At 40.2% G+C, this 24,982-nt stretch overlaps 1 protein-coding gene across 3 annotated transcripts in view; it reads left to right on the top strand.

Annotated features, from left to right (window-relative positions):
• cep120 (centrosomal protein 120) overlaps positions 1-24,759 on the top strand; it is a 34,945-nt gene extending 10,186 nt beyond the window's left edge. For all 3 annotated transcript variants that reach the window (XM_026186080.2, XM_026186082.2, XM_026186079.2), the window contains exons 10-21: positions 1,348-1,497; positions 3,676-3,858; positions 3,938-4,034; positions 4,661-4,837; positions 4,974-5,063; positions 5,169-5,261; positions 6,242-6,403; positions 6,494-6,616; positions 7,173-7,271; positions 21,852-21,997; positions 22,548-22,814; positions 23,953-24,759. In XM_026186080.2, coding sequence (XP_026041865.1) covers positions 1,348-1,497; positions 3,676-3,858; positions 3,938-4,034; positions 4,661-4,837; positions 4,974-5,063; positions 5,169-5,261; positions 6,242-6,403; positions 6,494-6,616; positions 7,173-7,271; positions 21,852-21,997; positions 22,548-22,764 — 1,537 coding nt within the window. In that variant the 3' untranslated portion in view covers positions 22,765-22,814; positions 23,953-24,759. The remainder of the gene's footprint in view (positions 1-1,347; positions 1,498-3,675; positions 3,859-3,937; positions 4,035-4,660; positions 4,838-4,973; positions 5,064-5,168; positions 5,262-6,241; positions 6,404-6,493; positions 6,617-7,172; positions 7,272-21,851; positions 21,998-22,547; positions 22,815-23,952) is intronic.
• Positions 24,760-24,982: the final 223 nt, after the last annotated feature.

Here is a 24,982-nt window from a genome sequence, read left to right as displayed (position 1 = left end):
TATATATATATATATATATATATATATATATATATACATATATTATAATATAATATTCTGTAACTTCTGTCGGTGCTGTGCTTTTTTGGAAATCGAATTTCCCAGAGGAACCCACCCGAGGGATTAATAAAGTTCTATCTAATCTAATCTAATCTAATCTAACAATTAAAAAAATATTATGTCAATTGAATTGATAAGAATTTAGCGATTCTGATGCCATTATTGATATTACTTTTTAATTCATATCCTTATCGATTCTCACGGGGTTCTCATTGACTCCGCCTTGAGAGTCATCACCATCACTAAGCAAGATATCGAAGACATTCGATTCTTGCAAATTAATTGCATGCTGTGGGTCGAAGGTTTGTTGGAGGTATTTTTCCTCTTTTTTCTGAGTCATTACTGGTTTTACAAATAATGCAGTGCGTTACTTAAGTATTTACTGGAGAAATTAATTAATTACACAATGTGATGCATTAGTTTCTTGTTTCTCCGTAAAGTCACCTGAAATGCATTTTCTCATAGTTACATTTTACAATATAAGGCAATAGGCCACACCCCAACATACCGGCACCTAATGCACTATCCTAATGAGCACACACGTGATCTTTCTCTTAGTATGTAAGCACAACACCGGCAACACAAAACAAACATGAAAACCAGCACAAAGCGATCGCCACAGTGATTCTACTTTAGAAACATTAACAGGTAGAAACTGAGGCTGTAGCCTGAGTGGTCATCTATTTGTTAGCTGTTGAGGTTCAGGGTCTGGCTGCATAACTAAAATTTCTGGGCCTAAAGTTGTTATTAATGAAATACACAAATTATTTGCATTAAGAACATACAAATCCTGTCTGCCATGATTTCGTTCCCATATAAAAAACAAGCCCAGTTGCGACTTGCAATCATGCAATGCTATCAGTGCCATTAAACCTGTTTATATGTTCTCAAAAACCATAAGATGTAAACTACCTGCTAAGTATCTTGAAAACTGGGTTAATGGGGCCAGTAACGATTTTTAATTGTTAACATGTACAAATAAATGTACTGATTTTACCTTTAGTGATTTAAAGGTCTGTATAAGTGTGGATGGTTAATTTATCAACTGTTCAACATAGAGGAAGTAGTTTTCCTGTATTTTACTCACAATCATCACTTCTAACATTTTATTTTAAAAAATCGGTTATAACAAACATGCCTTTAAAAAAATTATTATCGTAAGATTTCATGGACTTCTGTCTGGTGTTTGATTGAGATAATTTTCTATTTAGGAATCCATCCAAATATTTAGTGCAGTGGTTTTAATTTTATCTGTTCATTGATGGTTGTATATTTGTCACACTTCAGGTACTCCTACCAGTTCTTTGGCAGTGCTGCTCCGATCATGACTAACCCTCCTGTGGAGCTGCAGAGGAACACGGAGGTGTCTCTGCCTCAGTCCTACTGCGCCTTCGACTTTGCTGCCCTGCCACAGCAGCTACAGGAAACCTTCAGCAGGTAGGGAAAAAAACTTCATTCTTCCATCAAAATTTAAAGAAGTGCAGCTATTATTGCAACTGATGGACCCTGTTTTTAATATCATGCTTTAAACATATGGAAGGAGATCAAATGTTGATCGCAGTTAAATAATTCACTTTCATTCAGTATCAGTAAATATTATCAGGAAAAAATATTCAGTGTAACTTACCTTGTATAGTTATAAAGGTCCAGTGGTGATATTTTTAATGATAACACAGTAAAACATAAATAAGTGCAAAGAAACCATCTCACCTTCATACATTATTTAAACAAAGCTGAGCTGTCGGGTTTATCGTTGGTTTGCTCTTTGTCCTCCTGCTTGAGGGATCAGCTCTCTGACTCTGTGTCAGCCAACAGGCACAAAACTCTTCTGATGGAAAAATAACTCCAGACCTATTATAATGACAGCTCGAATAGTGTTTCCTTTTAAGTTATCATCTATAATTATTTTTTCCTTTTACTTCAAAGTTTGTTTTTCATGACAGTATAAATGACATAAATGGGTGAAAAATTAAAGGAAAAACCTGAACCATTGAACCCTTCAGTGATTTCCTTTTTCTTAGTTCTGCTGTAGAGAACATTTTGCTGTTATGTTTTGTGACACCTTTGAGGGAATGGTCACTGCAAATGAACATGATGCCCTTTTTTTATTTTTAAATCCTGTCCTGTCTGGCAGCTTTTGCAATCAGAGTTGTGATCTGAGTGCACTGTGGTGCCAAACACATTTTGCTTTTCCAAAAACAGCTATATAAAATCTTTATAGCCTCCTTGTGTTCATGTGAATCTTTTATCTGATTATTTATTCATTTCCTTTTGTGTTATTTCAGTTATTACATTATATGTGATAAAGTATGACAATGTGTAAGGTAGGACAGGCAGGGGAAAAAGTGTGTGTGGGGGGTATAATAATAGGATGGAGCACAAATAGAAATGAACAATGTATCGACACCTGCTGCACCTGTAAGAAAAACAAACATACAGCACCTGGAACACAAAAATGAGAAAATATACTAATCACCTGAGAGATGTTTATGTGTATTTGTCATGAATTGACTTGATAATGAGGGTGGGAAGCTGCAGTAACAACCCCACAAGAGCAACAGACAGATGGAGATGGAACCAGGGCAACTCTCCCATCCAAGACCCTGAAGAGTACTGAGGACCCAAGGCCACACATCACTGCGACATCCGCGCATCCATCCAAGGAGGAGAAGGATGGAGGCCCCAGATGGGGTGCCCATGGCCAAAGGGTGAGACTCCCAGAGGCAATAGGCAGTGGACCTGCTAGAGGCCGGCCACCCTGTTACAAGTTGAGAACACAGTCACCCAGCACGCAGCAATCCCCCCCCACCCCACCAACGAGATCGATCAAGCTACCCTGACTCACAAAGGGAGCGGGCCAACGGCCACACCAGAGCATCCAGTCACGCAACCCGGAACCAACAAGCACCCACATCCCAGGGAGAGGCATAAGCGTCCAGCAGGGAGCGGTGACCATGTCCCACAGGGTCCGGGGCTCAGCCATGCACACACACACTCATAGACCACTCACTCACTGTCACATGCACACACGTTGACGTCCCACCTTCGAGATGTCACCGATGACATCGCCCCGCACCAGCAGCAAACAGAAACACTATGCAGTCCCCTGGTAGTCACCTGGTTTTTCTTTCTTTCTTATTCTTTGAGGAAACATTGTTATCCTGATACAGTGTTTCCATAGAATCAGATTGTATTTGTGCAGTAGTGAGGCTGGGGAACATGTATACGGATGTGTTTTTGTGAGAAAGATGGCTCACTCGTACTTAAACTGGATTCATAAATAATGTTGTGAACAGACTTCAGCTCCACAGTTTTGAATTGCAGCCTGCGATAGTTGTCCTTGTTCTCTTATGACGCCTCATTGATCTCAGTGTAGCAGCACGAGCTCTCCTGCTACAGCTCATACTCCTGCAGCTTTGTACATGAATGCCAGCTATGCTTGATGAGATGAGCTCCACTTTTTAAAGTGAACCGGTTGGTAACAAATGTTCTAAAATCTCACAGCAGAAATTAAGAAAGAAAAAATGCAGGAATGTTCATTAGTTTGGTGTTAGTTCAGGAGAAGTGTTAAAAAAGCAGCGGGGGGATTTCATGTGTTTTAACTGTGTGTTGTAGAGTTCCTCTGGTGGTGGAGGTTTGGCATAGAGATACAACCAGCCGTGACCAGCTGATTGGACGAGCCTCCATCCAACTCTCTCAGCTGTTGAGCACTGAGAAGAGCAGATTCCTGGGATCAACTGGAGAGCAGTGCTGGAGACAGACTCACCTGGACAGGATCCCTGTGGTCCAAAAACACCGGTAGAAACCAGACTGACTGATGGATCACGTAATGATGATTAACCTCTGTTTAACAGCTGCATTTCTATCTGTCTCTCAGGCCTAGTGAGAAGGTGGCAGAGTTGGGCTACATGGCAACGCTAGAGGACCTGGGATTGGTTAAAGCCACAGAGGTCATAGTGTCTGACTCATCACAGGTGAGAGAGCAGCGCAAATAACAGCCAGTATGGTGCATCTTCCTTTCAACAAGATAAAGAACAAAAATATTCTGGATTTAGATGACCTAGGTGTGTTTTAGTCGATCCCTCCGTGCAACATTTTTCACCATCAGTCAGACTGAAAACTGACTTCTTTTACTTGCTGCACCATCTGTGGTACAGAGTGCTATTCTATAAAAGCTGCTTTCAGTTCATAACTCTCCAACATGATACACAAAGTATTGGATGTGGAGTCACAGCTTTAGTTGATTTTATAAGGTTTAAAGGATTTTTAAGCACGTCATCTACAATAAGTGCCTTTTAAAGAAACAGGATGTAAACCTTTGTTTCAAAGGATAAACTGAGTGCCAGGGTTTGAAAAATGTGTTTTTAACTGAGTCATGTTCCAAAAATAAAACTATATAAACACTGTAGAGCTGGGAATGTGTTCTGCTCTAAAAACAACCTTTTTCTGTCCATGCTAGTTTTCTTTTAGAGATAAAAAAAAAAAAAAAAAAGTCTTTCTAGTCTTCTATCACCACAGATTACTTGGAGTAAAATGTTGTTGTTTGTTTCTAGCTCAACTAGATCACTTTTGACATGTTTATTTTCCTACATATCTACAGAATGAAGTTGCACCTCGCTCGCAGCCATCCTTCCACCCTGCAGTGCCCAGACCTGCAGCTTCCAGCCTCCACACAGCGCCACTGGGTCTTACAGTCCCCAGAGAGACTCTGGAGTACCGCACAGCCCTGGAGCTGGAGATGTGGAAGGAGGAGCAGGAGGATCTGTTTGATGATCAGGTAACCACTAGCTCCATGGAGTTTATTGGATTCTTACAGCGCTCATATATTTTCTTACTTTTGCCAAAAATTGAACAATTTTTTTTCCTGTAGGAGTCGACTATTATATAACGTTTATAAAATATGCTTGTTTTAGCTGAGGAAGAAGGAGCTGAGCCACATGCAGGCGTTAGCAGAAGAGTGGAGGAGGAGAGACCGAGAGAGAGAAGCTCTGGTCAAGAAGAAGGTGGAGAGTCTACACCCGCCTACACAAATTCACATATCAATATATGCTTAAGTTTTACTGAAAGGTCCCTCCTGCTCACTTCTACACATCTGTGTGTGTTTGCAGGAGGTGGAGTATAACCTGCTGGAGGAGCAGCTTCAGAAGACTTTGTCTGATCTGGAGAAGAGAGAGAAACAGTTGGCTGAGGCTGAGCTGGAGGTCTGATGCTAGCTGATGACACAACATACAGTATCAAAGGCTCATAATATTCATACAAATTATTGTAATTGTAATTCTGTAAATGTGTGTTTTAGTGTGTTGTCAACACTTAAGAATTGCTTGACAGAAGGAGGACTGTAGACAGAAAATTGATCATCAGACATCACATGAAGTGTTTGGATCATTGCATTATTCAGTAATTTATCAGCATCTGTCATCATCCATCACCTCAACCGCTTTATGACTTTTATGCCACACATTGTAGCACCATCTTGTGTACAACGTTATATATAAAACCAATTCTTCATTCATTCCAAATGCTAATAGCTCACACTTCAAAAGCAGCTATCAGTAAAACTGTACTTTTTGTAGTTCTTGTTTAACATAGACTAGAAATTATGTGGCCATTTCCAAACTCAAGATTATAACTGACCAAACCCTTTATAGCAGGTTTTGTTATTATAGAAAATGTAAGCATAACAAAGACACTTCAATAAATCTAAAGATACAAGTGTATGTTTTAGATTTTTGGCTCTTTTAAAACACTTTTAGTCAGAACATCGGCTGTGCTGATGTTTAAAATGTAGATTAAAGGTGAAATGCTACACAGAAGTCTTCATTAAAGCTTCTCCAGGGCTATTTTGACCATAGAATGTATGTAAAAGCCTTTTTCTTAACATTTTTAGTATTATTATCATAATAATAATTTTTTTCTGAGATCTCTTAAAGACCCCATTTAAGCAGACCATTTTACTCTTGCAGTCAAAGTGTTCACTGGTAGATTGTAGATTTTAGCTCTCTGCAAAATGTAATATCTAAAAATGTATTGATTATTGAGAATGTGAAATGCATGCAGTCTACGTATATTTCACACATACAAAGGTAGAAGGAAGTGACCAGGCAGTGACATTCACTCTAGTCAAGATTATAACTGACCAAACCGTTTCTCTACAGTAAAGTGAGTGCATCTCTGTTTTCAGACTCAGAGGCTGCAGAGGGAGCTGCGGGCCGAGCATGAGCTGACCCAGAGGGAACTGCAAGAGAGCAGCAGGCGACTGCGACAGGAGTGCGACCACCGGGTGGCGCTAGAGAGAGAAAAAGTCCGACTGATGGAGGAGGAACGAGCACGGTTACTGCAGCAGGTAGAGATTGAGGATTAATCTGTTTGACTGATTCTGATTGTAAAGTCAAGTGACTTCTTCTATTCTTTTCTTTGTGCTCCTGTTGTGCAGATTGCAGATGGTGAGTCTCGGTACAAACAGCTGGAGAAAGAGTTCCAGCTGTTCAGAGAACAACAGAACATCAGACCCGAGTTCAGACTGCAGTCAGAGATCAACCTGCTCACCCTAGAGAAGGTAAAGCAGCTGCTTTAGGAATAGTACTACCTGGAAAGACGGTACTCATTATAATGAAATTAAAGTCAAAGTTACAGCAAAAGAGTAAAGAAATAAAAAACTGACAGACCTTATTTGTACATCACCTTTCTGTGCAGGTTTCCAGGTTTTCTTCACAGATATACGATAAGCTGATGGGACAGAGCAGATGTAATATATAAAAATATTACAAGATGAAATTTAATGAAACTCAAAGAAAATGACACAATTTGCACTCCACAGGTTAGTTAGTGAAATAAAGCAATATTAGAGAAAATGCTAAAAAAAGCTGCTAAAAGTCTAAAATAATAAAAATTATTATACAACATGTAATACTACAATATTACATAAAACAGTGCTCTATAACCTTTTTAAGCTAAAAGGGTTAAATAACATTAATACATTTTTGCAATAATAACTCTAAAATAAGTAAAAATAAAGCAATACTGAAAGAAATAAACTAAAAATGAAAACAAAAAAAATGCAACACAATAAATATGCTATTGAAAAAAGCACAAAAGGTGTTTTTCGTTGTCAGGTGGAGCTGGAGAGGAAGCTGGAGTCCGCCACTAAATCCAAGCTACACTACAAGCAGCAGTGGGGGCGTGCCTTAAAGGAGCTTGCTCGATTCAAACAGGTATGGTTCACCCAGAGAAGGATGTGATTCTTATAGGAGCTGTTTACTGTAGAGTGCTAAACTTTTATACCGGGGTTACAGATTTAAAGGATGGGTAGTCTTAACAATGCATGTTTGCATGTTAGTATGGGCTGTAAAGGTATGTTCATGCTAGTTGTCTAAGTATAAAAATATGGGCCAGTGGTTATCCCTGTTAAGTATGTAAATGTGTTTAAAAACTCATAACAAACCAAACATAAAAAGGATTTTTCAGCAAATTACAGTTACTTATTTTTGTTTTTAGAAAAGGGCAATAACATCTGAAGCTAAATGTTAATTACATTCCAAGTTGATATTCATAGAGTATTCCAGTATGTAATGACATCAGTAACCAGATGGATGAAAACAAGACTAGTAGTCCAGAATCTCAACAGAACAGGACAGAATGATGACAGCAGTACCTGAAACTGACAAAAACAAAACCCAAACTTTACCATTAAAACAAAGCGAGTGAGAGGAGCTGACCTCGGACCGTCTTGACAGCGGTCATATTTCACAGCAGATAATTGTAGTTTTTCAGTGAGGGGATGCTGCAGGTTTTTAAATCTGCTGCTAGAGATGAGCTGACAGTGTTAGGACATGTAAGTGCTCTGTTTAAAGACATAGAGTGAGCAGAGGAAACCAACCATAGCTCCACACACGTCACATCATACTGAGGATGCAGCAGCATGTAGATGTGTGATTGAGTTTTAAGGCAATTTAAAACTTACTGTAGACTTTATATTGCTGTCACCTTTTTTGGTGTTGTCTTTTTATTTCCTCAATCTAAACATGTTCTTTTTAGACTAACTGGTGATTCTAAATTAGCTGTAGGTGTGAATGTGAGAGGGAATGTTTAGTTGCCATTCAGTGTCTTGGTCCAAATGCTGCGACAGATTTCATCACCCTGCAGTTAGTCGCCAAGTTGAGTAATTCACTTTAGTTTAAAGTTCATAGCTTAAACATAATCTCAAAGCACTTTATATTGTAACATTAGGACCCTAAATAAAGCCCCAGATATTAGACGGAGAACCCCAGGAAGAAATTTCCATTAAAAACAGTCTCATTGAGCGGGAGTGACCATCGATGACCAGCTAGGGGGTAAAAAGAGAGGATAAAGGAGCGTAGAGAGATGACAAACAAAAAGGCCAGAACTTAAACTACAAGAGAAACTGGATAAAAGCTGAAGGTGTGCAAAGAGTGGAGAAGTAATGTTTGGTGCATCATGGGAAGTTACGTGAAAGCATCAACTGCAAAAGATGGAAATAGAAAACCGGAATTCAGCTTTTGGTTAGTGACGTCTGCTGCTGCTCTACTCTACTCTAATAGGGACCATCACTTAAAACATGACCATGACGTTGTAAGGCATGAAAGCAGTCTTTTTGAAAACAGAGGAGTTGCTCTCTGCTGGTCATTAAAAAGATTTAAGGCACTTTCACGTTGCTACATGCATCTTTTACAGTATACACTCTGTGGTCAGAGGCCCAAAAAGCATCAAAGTGTATATATCTATGCTGTTTGAGGATTAAGAGTGGATTTGTATTGGTTTTGTGTCCTCACAAGTTTGGAAAGACACACGTGTGTGTTTGTATGTCTGAAGGAGAAAGAAAACGGGAGGAGAACGAAGTGTGTTTTTACATTGGAGTCAAATATTTAGCAGAGTTGAAGTAGACAGCCATCAGTTCTTAACAGCCCATACACACTCATCCACCTATCTTTGTGAGGACTGATTCACATACAACTACTAAATGCCTAAACCTAATACCAACCCAAACCCTGAAACCAAACCCTTTGAAGGTCTGTCACAAAGTGAGTGAGCACGTCATCACTCCACAGGCCTACAACTGAAACTTGTCCTCACAAGGGTAGACGTTTATGTGCACACACACAGCACTAAGTGGGGCTTTAGTCAGACTAAGCCTAATGTAAACACACGCAGACGCACAGACCTTATCTGACAAACTAATAACTGTTACCGACATTAACCAGCTGGAAAACTGGACGGACATTTTTCCTCCCCCTCGCTCTCCGTCTCTCTTTCATTTTTCCTTTTTACAGCAGCCTCGCCTCTTTTGTTTCCTCCTGTCTCCTTTTTTCTTCTTGTTTGACAGTTTCTCCTTCTCTTGTGTCTTCACTATTTATCACGTTCAAACTTCTTCCTCATTTTAGTTCTCCTTTCTTTTCTTAATTTTCTTCGTCTGCCTCACGTATCCTTCCTTGTACCTCCTGTCTGCCTCCTTTTGGTTCGCCTTCCTTTTCGTTTCCCATCTTTGTTCTCACTTTTTTTTCTTTTGGTTTTTCCTCCCCATCCCTCCTTCCTCCCCTCTCTTAAGTGCCACATCATTGTAAAGAAAACACAGAGTGATTTATGCACCTCTAAGGGGGTTCAGCTCTGAGTGTCACCCCCCACCTATTAATCATTCCCTGGGTTTGCGTTGAGCAATAAGCTAGTCAGGCGCTAACTATTCAGATGTCACACTCTCGCTTTTTATAAAATATCAGGCCTGTGTTTACACGACCATCCGTCTTGGTGCGCCGCGGTTTTTAAAGCCGCCGCTTGTTTGGTTTTTCTCGGCCTCTACTCGCCTATTTATTCTCTCCTCTCAGCGCCTCGCATGGCGTGCTGTTTAGCTCAAGTCAGATCATAAAAATTCTTGTCCAAGGAATAATGTGCTTTTCTACCCAGGAGGTGCAAGCGGCTGGAGAATTAATACCCACACAGGACTGTGGTTTTAGATCAGAGGGTCGGCCCCTGCCTTTTTGAATTCAAAATATTGGGACAAGGAGCTTAAGTTGGTCTTTTCAAAGAAAAAATACTAGGGCACAAAGAGATTAAAGTTTTGGGACGAGAAGCGTAAATGTGGTATTTTTAGAAGCTAGGTGTTGTGGGACAGAGAATTACACTTGGTCATTTTCTTGAAAAGAAAGAAGCAAAGACTTCTTGGCCAGTTTATTTCTGCAGATCCAGCAGTAACAAAGGCTTTGATACAAAATCCAAGTTTATGGAGGAAAGAAAAGGGGCTGTTGCTGTTCTGATGTGAACTGAAGTCCACCATAGAAGTCAAATATAATCATAAGCCACAACATTAAAACCACCTGCCTGCATCTGATGGGCAAATTATGCAAAAGTGGGTTATTTTTAATGCCTTTTTTTTTTTTTTCAGCATTTCTAGGCCACTCAAGTACATTTTGCTTCACGTTTTAGCAGGTTTTTTCCCCCCGAAGAATCTATTGTTTCTAGCTTTGGGTACCGCTCACATTTGAACTACTACTGAGGCCGTTGCTGGAATTTGCAGATGGCCATTTTAAAAACCATGAATCTTATATTTTTAGAATTCAAGTAAATAATTGAATATATACAATTATTTATTAACAATAATAATAATAATAATAATAATAATAATAATAATAATAATAATAATAATAATAAGGTACTTTTTGTTCTTTTGTGAGCTTAAAATGATGTAAAACCTTGGAAAATTAATTGAAACTATAAACAGAATATAAAGAAATGCCCACTATGACTTTTTGTCAAAACATCAGTGTATTGTGATGAAGAGACATCAATTGAAGTTGAGAAAGATCCAGGTAAAAAGAAAAATTAAAGGTTAAACGGAAGCATACGTTCTGAAATATTTCAGCAGTTTTATCTATAATCATACAATCTGTGTATCAGTTTTGCAGTAATGTAAATCTACTTATATAAAAGTGCACATAATGTACTCAGTAGTGCAGTTTTTAGTACATTACATGTGGAGATTGCGCGTTCTCTCCAGATACTCCTACAATCCAAAAAGATGTGTGCTAGGTGATTCTAAATTGGCTGTAAGCGTGAATGGTTGTCTGTCTCTCTGTGTTAGCCTGGGGACCTTTACAGGTTGTACTCAACCCTTCGCCCTATGATACCAGAGACACGTTCTGACCCCCAACCACCCTGCGTTAGATAAGTGGAAAAAAAACTTGATGGATTAGTGTTTCATTCAAAATATTGTGGACCACAAGAAGAACACAGGGTAGCATTATAGGGTATACAGTGGGGCAAAAAAGTATTTAGTCAGCCACCAATTGTACAAGTTCCCCCACTTAAAATGATGACAGAGGTCAGTAATTTGCACCAGAGGTACACTTCAACTGTGAGAGACAGAATGTGAAAAAAAAATCCATGAATTCACATGGTAGGATTTGTAAAGAATTTATTCGTAAATTAGGGTGGAAAATAAGTATTTGGTCACCTCAAACAAGGAAAATCTCTGGCTCTCACAGACCTGTAACGTCTTCTGTAAGAAGCTTTTCTGTCCCCCACTCGTTACCTGTATGAATGGCACCTGTTTGAACTCATCATCTGTATAAAAGACACCTGTCCACAGCCTCAAACAGTCAGACTCCAAACTCCGCCATGGCCAAGACAAAAGAGCTTTCGAAGGACACCAGGAAAAGTATTGTAGACCTGCACCAGACTGGGAAGAGTGAATCTACAATAGGCAAGCAGCTTGGTGTGAAAAAATCAACTGTGGGAGCAATCATCAGAAAATGGAAGACATACAAGACCACTGATAATCTCCCTCAATCTGGGGCTCCACGCAAGATCTCATCCCGTGGGGTCAAAATGATCATGAGAACGGTGAGCAAAGATCCCAGAACCACACGCGGGGACCTGGTGAATGACCTGCAGAGAGCTGGGACCAAAGTAACAAAGGTCACCATCAGTAACACACTACAACGGCAGGGAATCACATCCCGCAGTGCCAGACGTGTTCCGCTGCTGAAGCCAGTGCATGTCCAGGCCCGTCTGAAGTTTGCCAGAGAGCACATGGATGATACAGCAGAGGATTGGGAGAATGTCATGTGGTCATATGAAACCAAAGTAGAACTTTTTGGTATAAACTCAACTCGTCGTGTTTGGAGGAAGAAGAATACTGAGTTGCATCCCAAGAACACCATACCTACTGTGAAGCATGGGGGTGGAAACATCATGCTATGGGGCTGTTTTTCTGCCAAGGGGACAGGACGACTGATCCGTGTTAAGGACAGAATGAATGGGGCCATGTATCGTGAGATTTTGAGCCAAAACCTCCTTCCATCAGTGAGAACTTTGAAGATGAAACGAGGCTGGGTCTTCCAACATGACAATGATCCAAAACACACCGCCCGGGCAACAAAGGAGTGGCTCCGTAAGAAGCATTTGAAAGTCCTGGAGTGGCCTAGCCAGTCTCCAGACCTCAACCCCATAGAAAATCTGTGGCGGGAGTTGAAAGTCCGTGTTGCTCGGCGACAGCCCCAAAACATCACTGCTCTCGAGAAGATCTGCATGGAGGAATGGGCCAAAATACCAGCTACTGTGTGTGCAAACCTGGTAAAGACCTATAGTAAACGTTTGACCTCTGTTATTGCCAACAAAGGTTATGTTACAAAGTATTGAGTTGTATTTTTGTTATTGACCAAATACTTATTTTCCACCCTGATTTACGAATAAATTCTTTACAAATCCTACCATGTGGATTCATGGATTTTTTTTTCACATTCTGTCTCTCACAGTTGAAGTGTACCTCTGGTGCAAATTACTGACCTCTGTCATCATTTTAAGTGGGGGAACTTGCACAATCGGTGGCTGACTAAATACTTTTTTGCCCCACTGTACATATACAGGGTAGAATTACTTAGATTACAATTTGGCGATGCACAAACTTCTGTCACACAAGATAACATTCTTCACTCTTCTGGACCTTTTGAAGATGTAGCAGTAGAGTTGGAGTTGGTCATCACGATTAGGAGTTCAATACTCCACTGATTGCCACAGAGTATTTGTTATTTTATTGATTTTAAGTGCAGCATCTTCCATGTGCCCACATACCTGCAAATGCTTTTTATCTTACCACGTAGAAAAATGCAATCCTTTTCCATGGGAAAGAGTCTGCCGGGGGTTAAAGTTTTATAACAGGTTGTTGAAGGTCCATTCTCTGCTTGGACCAGTTAACCTCCATCATGTCTTGGTTTCATTGGTCATGTGATCTTGCTGCTGAGTTCAGCTCCCCTCGGGGCTATCCAGACTAAAAGTGTCCTCTCTCATGACGCCGTGAGTGTGTTTGTATAAAACTGTCTGTCAAACAGCAGATGTAACATGTTGTCTGAGGGTATTTCAGTGTTACTGGTCTCAGTGGACACTCTGATGGTTCCCACTGGTCATTCCTGAAATATTATGGAGTCCCAGGGTGAGGGGTGCTGTCCCAGACAGCGAGGGTCAAAGGGTTTGATCGGTACTGAGAGATTTTAAGGAATAATACTCTACACATGATGAATTTTCAAATTTTTTCCACACAGTTGCTTTGCTGGATGGTTTTCAGTCCATCTGGAAGTAAGCACGCGGCTGAAAACACATAAGCAAAGCAGGAAAGGCAAACAGTGGTAGTTCATAGAAGTTTAATATAAAGAGCCAAGCAGCTCCACTGGGAACGTGAATTTAACACAAATTGCAAACAGTTGGAATAGAAATGACGTTTTTGACCACTTGTCGGTCAGAGAGCTGGTAATGAACATCAGTTATTTCTCAGGAACAGAAACCTCAAATGGAGCCAAAAGAATGTGTCGAACAATGAAAAATGGGAAACACTCTACTATAACCATTGTTAATAAATGGTAAATTGACCGTTAATTAAACTTCAGTTGCCTCTCGCCCTGCGACAGCTGAGCTAGGCTTCGGTCCAGCCCCCCCACCACAACTCTGCAATGGAGTAAGCTGTTAGGAAGCTGGTTGATATTAACAGTGAAAATTGGTTTGTAGAGCATTTTCTGGATGGTTATTATAAAGCTGAGGCTGATTTTGATCATTTTTGTTTTTTCTCTTGTCGTTTTCTTGCATTTCCACTCAGATAGGTTTAGTTTGGTTAAGTCCAGGAAAACATTGCTGTTTAAAGTTAAGTGAGCCTGGTTTTGCCCCAGGAATAGACTAGCGCTCTGTATTTGCCTTCTGGCACCAGGCATGCTTGAGGCAGGGTTGAGAAGACATGGGTGCACAAGCAGTTTAGTCTCTAACTGCTTTTCACTTTTATTTCCATGCAGTAACACAGAGATTCCCAGATGACAGAGGAAGATTTTGTGACAGTTGGAAAAGATGACTTTCTCAGATCATTTGAAAACCCTTCATGATCACTTTGTTTGCCGCTTTGACTTCTTGCTCTACAACAACACTGATGGGCTTGATTTTTATTTCTGGTCTTTACTGCAGTGAGTTTTAAGCTTAGGCCTGTGTTGACATCACAGTTTAGGTGAACGACTAATATGTCGGGCAGAATTGCAGTTTTTAGTGATTGACATGGTTCAGAGTTGGTCTTACAAAAAGCTCGATCACAGCTTTACACACTCGTCTGCATGTTGTCACTGTTTGTGCCGTTCTTTCTACAGCTCACTGTGGTGACTGAAGTTATAATATGCAAACAACCAACGTGAAACATTGTAAATTTGAAAGCTGATTTTGGTCAGATTATTGAGCTTTTGGTCCCATAATTTATTTTTAAATCGTTTATTTTGTGTGTCGCTGCTTGTTTTAAAGATTGAACAAATAAGAACTTCAGCTTTAACTAGGTATCGCAACTCCGATATTTCAGTGCTACTAATACATTGAAACTTCACTTCAAAGAGTGAATACAAACCCAGTGCTTAATGTTAAATGTTTCGGTCTCCATTATAGACGGACGGCATTCTTCAACTCTGCTCCTGCAGCTTTTATCTCCTGCTTATTGGTCTTAAACGAGGGCGATCGTGGCTCAAGAGTTGGGAGTTCGCCTTGTAATCGGAAGGTTGCCGGTTCGAGCCCCGGCTTGGACAGTCTCGGTCATTGTGTCCTTGGGCAAGACACTTCACCCGTTGCCTACTGGTGGTGGTCAGAGGGCCCGGTGGCGCCAGTGTCCGGCAGCCTCGCCTCTGTCAGTGCGCCCCAGGGTGGCTGTGGCTACAATGTAGCTTGCCATCACCAGTGTGTGAATGTGTGCGTGAATGGGTGGATGACTGGATATGTAAAGCGCTTTGGGGTCCTTAGGGACTAGTAAAGCGCTATATAAATACAGGCCATTTACCATTTACCATTTAAACCTCCACTCTGCATGTCCCTGCAGCCTGAACATATGGACCTTAACCCTTCAAACACAGCAGATATAACAGAGCTGCAGGCATGTTTAACCCTCTGTTGCAAAGATCTCATCTGCTCAGTGCTACATTTAATTAGTGAGGTTGAAAAGCCTGCAAACATTACACTATTTAGGCTGCTGGTTGTGATATTGACTTAATAATTATATCAGTATGATGGTAAGAGTTCTCAAGATGAAATTGATGACTTCAATTCTGAAAACTTGTTGATCCGTCTCTATATTCAAAAACATTTTATTCCAGTTTTATTTCCTAAAATTGGCAAATTTCTCATCAGTCTACTTCTTGAATAAATAAAACTTGCTGATATTTTTTTTTTCATCTGAGGAAATGGTAAATGGCCTGTATTTGTATAGTGCTTTACTCAAACAATGTAAGTTGCACATTTTCTAAAAACATCTGTGAGTCCTTATTACTTAAACTCCACTTTGTTTTTCTCCAGACGGCCAAAATGTGGGTTAAGTGATTTACAAAACTGCTCTTGTGTGTGAAGCTCACCCAGCTTCTTATGGAAACCAGAGATTCTGTATATGAAGCTAGGAACCCTCGTTTATCTCTAATCATCCTCATTTCCTTCGTGTTTTATCCGTCATGTCTCTAAACAAGCTCACAGAGCGCTGGTGAAAAACTCCCCCTGAACTCCCACAGGTGGCGAGCTGCTCAGAAAACTTCATGTGATTATAGAAAAGTGTGTCCACATGTAAGCGATGGGATGAAAGTGTTTGTACGAGGCATCCCCCACCCAGCTGCTCAAGACTTCTGACAGTACAGGCGAGTAATGGAGGGTCAGACAGCGGGGGAGGAGAAGTCATTCTCGGAGCATCCATCCCAGAAACCAGCATCCAGCCTGGTCTTCATCTTCAGGCTCACAGCAGTTTTTTTAGCCGTTGATAAAGGAGCAGTGAAGGCTGGATGTTGTGTTGTGGTTCACAGTGGTCATGGATATCATTTTATCTCAGTTTATATTTTCGGTCTGTTTAAACATTTCATTTGAATGTGTTTCAAGAATCAGGAACTTAAGATGGATGCTCTTTTATTCAAACAGTCTGATATAATAGACACAGCTATATATTCAGAGATTTCGATACAGCGGTACCACTAATGTTGAAAAATGAAAAATACGCCAATTCAACGTCTATAAAACTGGAAATTCCAAGTCCAACTTTCTTTCTGTCGTGATTTTTGATTGTTTGACTTTTTGTGATTTGAACCACACCAGTGGGCTTCACATGCTAGATGCTCTACACAAGATGCTCGTAGTCTCTCGATTACATCAAAGGATGTAAAAAGGCCCCAGGAGGAGGCCTGAGGGCAGACTCGGGACACGCTGCAGAGATTACAACTCTCGGCTGGCCTGGGAACGCCTTGGTGTTCCCCCGGACAAGCTGCAGGAGGTGGCCGGGGAGAGGGAGGTCTGTGCTTGAGCAGTAAGGTCGTGTTTATACACCACGGACAAGCAGTTGTGCCTATTATATTTTATTAAATGCACCTGAAGGTCGTAGTTGATGGATCATAGATAAATGACCAGTCACAAAAAAAACTTGAAGAGCAGGTTGAAGTCCACTTGGACGCTTGCATATTCATGGAGAAATATAAATATTATCGCTGCATGATTGTGGATTTTATCTTATCTGCAAAGAGATGACACTTCTGAGTAGAGGCTGAGATTAATTTCGTTAATTTAATCGCTTTTGGTGACCAAAGCTTTTTTATTTCTTTTTTTAATTTAATGAACAATACCAAAAACTTCCAAAAATTGGCATTTGCCCCTAGAGTCAAAGCATACCTTGAGCTTTCTTCTACATGGGTTTTGTTAAGTGAAGTTTCTCCTTTGGTTACCTCAGCTGATGCTAAGATTTTCATTCGGAGTGAGCAGGATGAACAGGGTTAGAAATGAGTATAACAGAAAGATAGATGGACGGATCAAATCAACAAGACATCAGGACAGCAGAGTGAACGGGAAGGTTTACAAGATGGTAGCGAGACCTGCTATGATGCATGAATGACAGGAAGTCGAGCTGGAGGTGGGAGAAGTTGAAGATGCTTTTCACTGGGAGTGACCCGAAGGGACAAGATTAGAATATCAGAGGGACAGCTCAGGTTGAGGTTTGAGGGGCATGTTTGAGATGGTTTGGACATGTGCAGAGGAGGGATGGTGGATATATTGGGGAAAGAGTGTTGAAGATGGCTCTGACAGGTTGGAGGAAAAAAGGAAGACCACAGAGAAGTTCATGGATGTCGTGAAGGAGGACATGATAGTTGTTGTGATAGGGTTGGGTGCTAAGGGTAGGGCGAGATGAAGGGAGATGATCTGCTGTGGCAACCTCTAAAGGGAGCTGAACAGAAAGAGGAACCAACGGAATAATTTTATACAGATTTTGTTTTCATAATTGGTGGAAGCCAAAATCAGATTAATTGTGTTGCCTTATATTTAGTTTACAATCCGTGGCCACTGGTCCCCCTTCATCCAGAACTATGTCTGTCCTGTCAAATACACTTCTCGGGTAGGTGACCACATTTTGTTAGAACTGTCCATGTGGTTATTTTGATGCTGTCAGCTGTGATTCAGAGCCCAACTTTGTAATATCTGCTTCAGAGTCCTGACTTTTAGCTACTTTTCTCTGTGCCTCCCGTTCCTCCTACCCCCCTGTTGAGGCCTCGGTATCACCTCGTCCTCTGATTGTTTCAGGACTCAGCCTCAGGTTGTCCTTGGCAGCGGGCACTAGAGAAAATGTTTAGCCTGTTTGTTTTTCTAGTAATTAGCCCTAAAACGGCCTGTAATACAGACTGTTAATGGTCCACAGAGAGCTGAGCCTGTGTCAACACACGTGTGTGTGTGTGTGTGTGTGTGTGTGTGTGTGTGTGTGTGTGTGTGTGTGTGTGTGTGTGTGTGTGTGTGTGTGTGTGTGTGTGTGTGTGTGTGTGTGTGTGAGTGAGTGAGTGAGAGATGGTGTGTTTTTTCTGTGAGGAGGCGATCAGCCGTGTGAAAGTGGAAGCTTTCTGTGTGTGTGTGTAATGTGAAAATGTTGGTTTTCCCATCCAGAATGAGCCGGCTGCTCGATCTGCTCTCTATCAGCCGAGCGCACAGACAGATTCCAGCCTCTCCGATCACCTCCCCACTGCCTGCGCTCTGCTGCTCGCACTCTTCCTCATTATTGCGCCGTCAGCTGAGTATGGGATGGTAATGTTGCTCAGCCTATTAAAGATATTTTAACAACTGCTTTTAGTGGTTAAATTTAGAGGATCGCCTTCGACCTTTGGTGCGCCTTCTCCATGAGATCATGGTCAATCTGCACTGTAACTAATGGATACTAAGAAAATAAAGCTGCAGTTAGTCAGTAAATCCATTAGCTCATCAATGGAAAGTTATTGTCCATTATTTTGATACATGATTACATATTAACCGTCAAGCTTTTGTTCCCATTTTACAATTCCTCTGAACTTTCCGCTTTTGGGGCCTCATTTCTGTAAATTTAAAGACTTTTGGATTTTGTTCTCTAAAAATGTAAACTGTCGTCCGATTTCAAAACGGAAAAATCAAAACAGACTCCAGTGAAACTCTTTCTGCTGGGGAAAAACAAAAGAGTTCATCGTTTGAGTGCATCAAAAACAAAGTGCTTAACCATCACGTAACCACACACTGCCATTCGCTTTAGGGAGAATTAACTTAATTGTCAACATTTGCTGCTTTTATTTGCCTTTCAATTATGATAAATTTAATATTTTGGAAGTTAGACAAAACAGCTTTCACTGTTTTCATAGACCTTTGATCCATCTGTTGTCTGAACAGCTGATCTGATTCAGGGCTGCAGTGAGCTGGAGCCTGTCCCAGCTCATTTTGGCAAGCTTGGTCAGAGATGCAGGGTAAACTCTGGACAGATTGCCGGCCCTTCGTAGGCCGAACACAGAGAAACATTCTGGTTCACATTCATGCCTACAGTCAATTTTGAATCAGCGATTACTCAAATGTGCCGATCTGTGGATAGTGGAAGGCAGCTGTCATACCCAGAGACAACAGGGAGGTGCAGCAAGAACATTAAGCTCCCCTGTGAAAATCATTTATTTAAAAATATTTTAAAAAATCAGTTACCTAATAAATCAACATAATTTTTAGTTTAAGCTGTTAAAGAGAGCATCTAAGTTTTTTCATGATAAGAAATAAGAAGCCCCCCCCCCCCCACCCCCCAAAAAGACAAAAACAAAAACAAAACCAAAGTGTTGATTGTCATAACTTCCTACTGTTTGTTTGCTGTTCAGCCATCAGATATTAAATATTTTAGTCTGTTTGTCAGAACAGTGGATAACCTCCAGATCTTCAGCACAGCATGAAGATAAGAAACAGGTTACCGCATAAAGCTGCCATAAACCAAAACCAGTGGCCAAGTGACTTAAAACCTTTGTGCTAAAGCCCAGACAAACTTCATCCTGCAAGTAACCCTAAAAACCTAAAACCCAATTGGTTGATTTGATTAATTGTTTACCTGTTAGTAAAACATGTAATAGTTTGATATTAAGTGCTGCCAATCTTGATCCTGACATATGACAGATTAAATATTTTGGACTGTTTTTCAGACAAAATGTTTCTACTTTAAGAAATTCCTGCATTTTTTGGTCTCACATTCAGTTAAATGTTAATGAAGCTGCTGGTCAGCTTGCCTCTGTGTTTTATGCAATCCCTTCAATATTTCAATTCTTTAAATAATATTAAAAAACAATGTGCCAAATATTCAGCTTTTTCTGTCTTTTATAATGAAATAAATTATTTGTTTAGATTTTGCAAATGCAACTTTGCAAGCAAAACATTAGACATGAGAAGAATGTCACAGCTGAGTAGCTGCTAACCACCCCCCTGTTTTCAAAGGAAAAGGGCAAATATTAGATGTTTCTAAATGACTCATTCAGTTTAATTTAAATATTTAAATTTGTTTGTGGACTGTTACACAGATCAGACTTCACTGCTGGATGTTTTACAGACCAAACAACAATCACATGATCATGAAATTAGTCATCAGATTAATTAATACATTTAAGAAGTGGTTTAACTGATTAATTAACTATAACTTTAAACCTTCAGCGGTAACTAATTACCAAACATGAGAATTTACTTTAACCACTTTTCTGGATCATCATTTCTAACCACGTAATTCGTTCTCAAATGTGCTTAATAACAAAAATAAGTGTTAGCGGCAGCCCTCGACTGGGGTTATGAGTAATTTTGATGACTTGCTGACCCTCTGCTAGTGCTGGAAACATTCACACATCCTTCCAGGGTTCACGTGTAGCCAGATATTTGTCACTTTTAACGGTGACAGTCAGAATAATAAGAAATACCCCAGTAACTGTTTTCTCCAATCACTACATAAAACGTGAGCTGCAATGATTAGCCAATAGATGATTCATCTGCAGCTGTTTTCATATTTATTCAACGTTTTCGGTCATTTTTAATAAACTGAAAGTAGAAAATTCTCCCAGTGCGCTTTTCTGCTTCTCTTGGTCTCGTGTTGAATATGTAATATTTTTCTAATTTAAAAGTAAAAAGATATTTGGTAACATCACTTTATGCTTTTGTATGTTGAGATTTCACATTATTTTTCTCCCATTTTATTATTTTATTGACCAAAAAAGACTTTGTACTTTTTTAATCTAGATTATTTGATCATTTGTTTACATTTAATTATGTCTTAAATACGGTTCGAAAGCGCGAGGTTTTCACAGCACATGCTCTTTTTATCCCTTCTCGTAGACAGTAGGTTCATATGTTGGAGTTATGTCATCACCTTCAATCTTTTATGTTCTTATATCATTTTTTTTTTTCTGCAGGTTGTTGGATATATAACCTGCAGCCTTTAAATGATAACTCTTTACATTTATAATTAAAGGTCTGAAGGAACGCCACATTTGTTTTCTCTCTTCAGACGGTTTTGTTGATTTATGAGCGTCCAGCTGACTCGGCTCAGATTGCTGTTCGGGACGGTTTTGGGAACTCTGAGCTGGAGGCCTGAGCAGCTGAGAGAAATACGGCTTTTGGACATTTTTTATTAAGTTTCCTTTGAGTTCTCACCGCGTTGCTGTTGGTCTCCGTGTGAATTCTCTCGAAGCCCTGCGGCATTTTTCTCAGGCCAGCTTTATGAAAATGTGAAACCAGACAAATTTATCACCACAGTGCTCTGTGTGCAATTTGGAAAAACACTTTCTTGGCATCTGAACTCACACATTTCAGCGCACGGGTCAGAGGTTTATTTTCAAATATTCTCAGTTCAGATCTGATCAGTTGACCGGTGCTTGAATGCCAAGGTTCAAGTCAAACGTGTTGGAAGTCACAGTGAAGATCTTGAGGTTACGTGAGGTGAAAGAGAACCTGATTCTGCTCACATTTAACGAACATTCACAGCTTCATAGTTTCTCTTGTTTTGTTTTTTGCAGCGGGAGCAGGAAAACGCCATGACGCGTCTGAAGAAACAACAGGCTGAGCTCGAAGCCATGAGGCTGCGTTACCTAGCAACGGAGGAGAAGGAGGCAGTCCGACAGGACCGACAGGAGCTGGACAGCATCAGGAACGAGCTCAACAGGTGATGGTGATGATCAAGTTCAACAGACTCGGGGTGTCTTTCTGTTACGTGGCTGCACTTATCCCAACATCAGCAACCGCAAAGTGGTCGCAAAAATCAGCTCGACCAACCCAGAGTTTCCAAATTTAGCTGTGAGCACGCTCACACGAAACAGTTGAAACATCATAGAGAATGGCAGGAGTAAAGCTGTCTGCACGCTTAAGACTGGAAATGCCTCTGTAGACAGAATTCACTATAAGCCAGCAAACAGCTGTGAGCAATTTGTTTTTTTAATTACAACCAACAGGAAAAAAAATAAAGTTGCACCTAAAACATGAATGAATAAAATTCAGTTTCTTATTTACGCTACTTTCCAGAGGACTGATGCATCCTTTGGCAGTAGCTTTTTCTCATCTTGAGCATAAAAGTTCAGCAAATCTGCAGCATAAGTTACCATGGCAACACGCCTCATTTGTAATAATAAAATCTGAGCGTTGAACCTGAAAGTATATTGCCCCAAACCCTGCTTCACAGTACAGACTCCTGTAAGGCATTTTGTTTTCTTCAACAGGTTAAAACAGCAAGATGACAGATTAGGCCCCACCCCCTCTGTGCTTGACCCCGCCCCCGGTCTGGCTCTGAGCGAGAGCGCCGAGGAGCACCTGAGCCGCCTGTTGGAAGAGAGAGACGCGTTGCTAAGGACCGGAGTTTATACCCACGAAGACCGAATCATCGCCGAGCTCAACAGGCAGATACAGGAAGCCATGACGGACAGAGGGAAGCTCTGACCGCTGCTGCAGCCGTCCAATCAGAGTCTGAGTCACACCTGAGGCTGCAGGTAAATCGGCTACCTGTTTGAATTCAGTTCGAAACCTGAGTCCGATTTGATCACATCTTTGTAATTCTTCAGAAAGAAAACAAACAGGCGACACGTTTGTTGTAATTGGGTAAAATTTAAATGGACCCTTTCTGCTAATATCCAGCTTATATTTTTATTTTTTGGAAAATACTACAACAGCTTTTCATGATTTACAGTTCAAAGTAATCCCTGTAACCTGCATCCCCCCCTGGCTCATCTGAAACGCGCTGTTTTAGCTCCTCCCCTTTCAGGACCACCCTCACTTTCAGACACACACGGGCGAAGCAGAGCCTGAGGGCTCCAACCGACCACAGACCACATCAGTCTGAAAGATGTTTATTCAGCAGATCCCGACTGCTGAATAAACATCTTTCCTCTGTGCTGCACAATCAGGCATTAAATTTTTCATTATTATGGTATTTGTGTATAACATATAAATAATTAATGTTAACCTAGACCTTTGTGCATTCGTGCAGATCTGTGCTGTGTTACATTTTGATTAAATGTAAAACAGTTTCCCTCTGTATTTATCACATAAAGCAATGAGACGTGCACAATGTTCCTTTTAAGACAATTACCGAGCAGCGGGGACATTTTTAAAGTAAATGCAGCATATTATTGAATTATTGCGCTCTCTGTAAGTATTTTTATTTTTTAAACAAGGCCTTGAGCCTCCTGTGCTGGCAGTGATATGTCACATGTACCTTAATCATGGAGTTTAATGTAGTGCAGTGTGTAAAGTTCGATATCAGCAGCGTCTATATGGAAAAAGGCAGCTTTCCTACGATTGGCTTTCACTTTAACGCAAAGATGAACAGCATGTAGCCTCTATGGATTCTGTGTCTGAGATAACTGTATTAGGGATACCCCCTCTCTGTGACATCATACAGAGCAAGCAGTAAAAAAAAAACCTGTGATATTAAGTATTCAGAGCAGTCTGAAGTCAGAGGTTTCAGCCCACAGAGAGTACTTGTACATGCACTGACCTCGTTATTTAAAAATTTTACCAACCTCATTATGAACATGCACCAATAGAATAGATATGATAGAAAATATAGCAACTTAGAACCTGAATGAGATCTTTTTCTCATGTGCGCCAAAATCTGTCTCCAAACAGAACTCAAGCGCATGATGGTGGATGAACTCTCCCGGAGTCCTGAAGCTTCGACAGCGTCTGTTACATAAATCAACCTCTATTTAAAATCTGTGTTTATCTGTGAACGAGTGAGTGTTGTATAAAAACTCAGAGTTTTGCTTTTAAAGCATCATCCTGCTAATTTTCAGTGTTTTACCTTTAAAAAGACAAATGCATAACGTTCAAGGACACTGCAACATTCACTGAGTGTCTGTTAGTGTATTAACTGTGTAAATAGACTCGTCCTTCATTTGTTGTGTCAGTGAACGCACCACAGACTCAAACGATGATTAGTTAATTGTTCGATTTCTTCCTTTATTTCATGTTTTGTGAATATCTGAAAAAGATATTCGGTTTAGTTTAACAGAGGATCAGGAAAACTTCCTTTTTTTTCACTCCATGCAGATAAATTTATTTTGTTGACGTTATTATGCTCATTTTTACATAATGGCTGCTTAGGAAGCAGAGAATAAATTATAATATAATAAAAACGAACTTTTGATTTTTGGATCTTGTTAAAATCAACAAGATCGGATGTTTCTTTACTAAAAACAGGAAACCAGCAGAGTGATCCTTGAGAGCCTGAAGCATTACTGAGTAAATGTTCTTTTTAAATTATTAGAGACTCTGACGAGCCTGTGTGCAGTGTTGAGGAGTTTTTCTGTCTGACAGCAGGTGGCGCTGTAGCCTCAGAAACTCTCCTGCAAACACTGAGATCTAATTTATTTTTTAATGATCAGAGATGACTGATCTGTGTGCACGTGTGGAATAAATTATTTTGAGAGAAAAGCTGCTGTGTGTCTTTCATTAGTGTTTTTTAGAGAGCAGATCAGTATATTTACTCATCATTAAAAATTTTAAATTCTCCTGAAACCGTTTCTTTTAAATAAATTCATTTCTCTGTTCGCCAGTAAATGTAAATATGAGAATATTTCATTGGAGTCCTGATTGTGATTTTATTCTAAACCAAATGAGGAGGAAGAATTACAGATGATGTAAAAATGAATCTATA

The sequence above is a fragment of the Astatotilapia calliptera genome, chromosome 12 (assembly GCF_964374335.1).
Source record: "Astatotilapia calliptera chromosome 12, fAstCal68.1, whole genome shotgun sequence".
In the NCBI taxonomy this organism is placed as follows: domain Eukaryota; kingdom Metazoa; phylum Chordata; class Actinopteri; order Cichliformes; family Cichlidae; genus Astatotilapia; species Astatotilapia calliptera.
The sequence above is the reverse complement of the archived record's forward strand: the minus strand, read 5'-3'. Positions and strand labels throughout refer to the sequence as shown.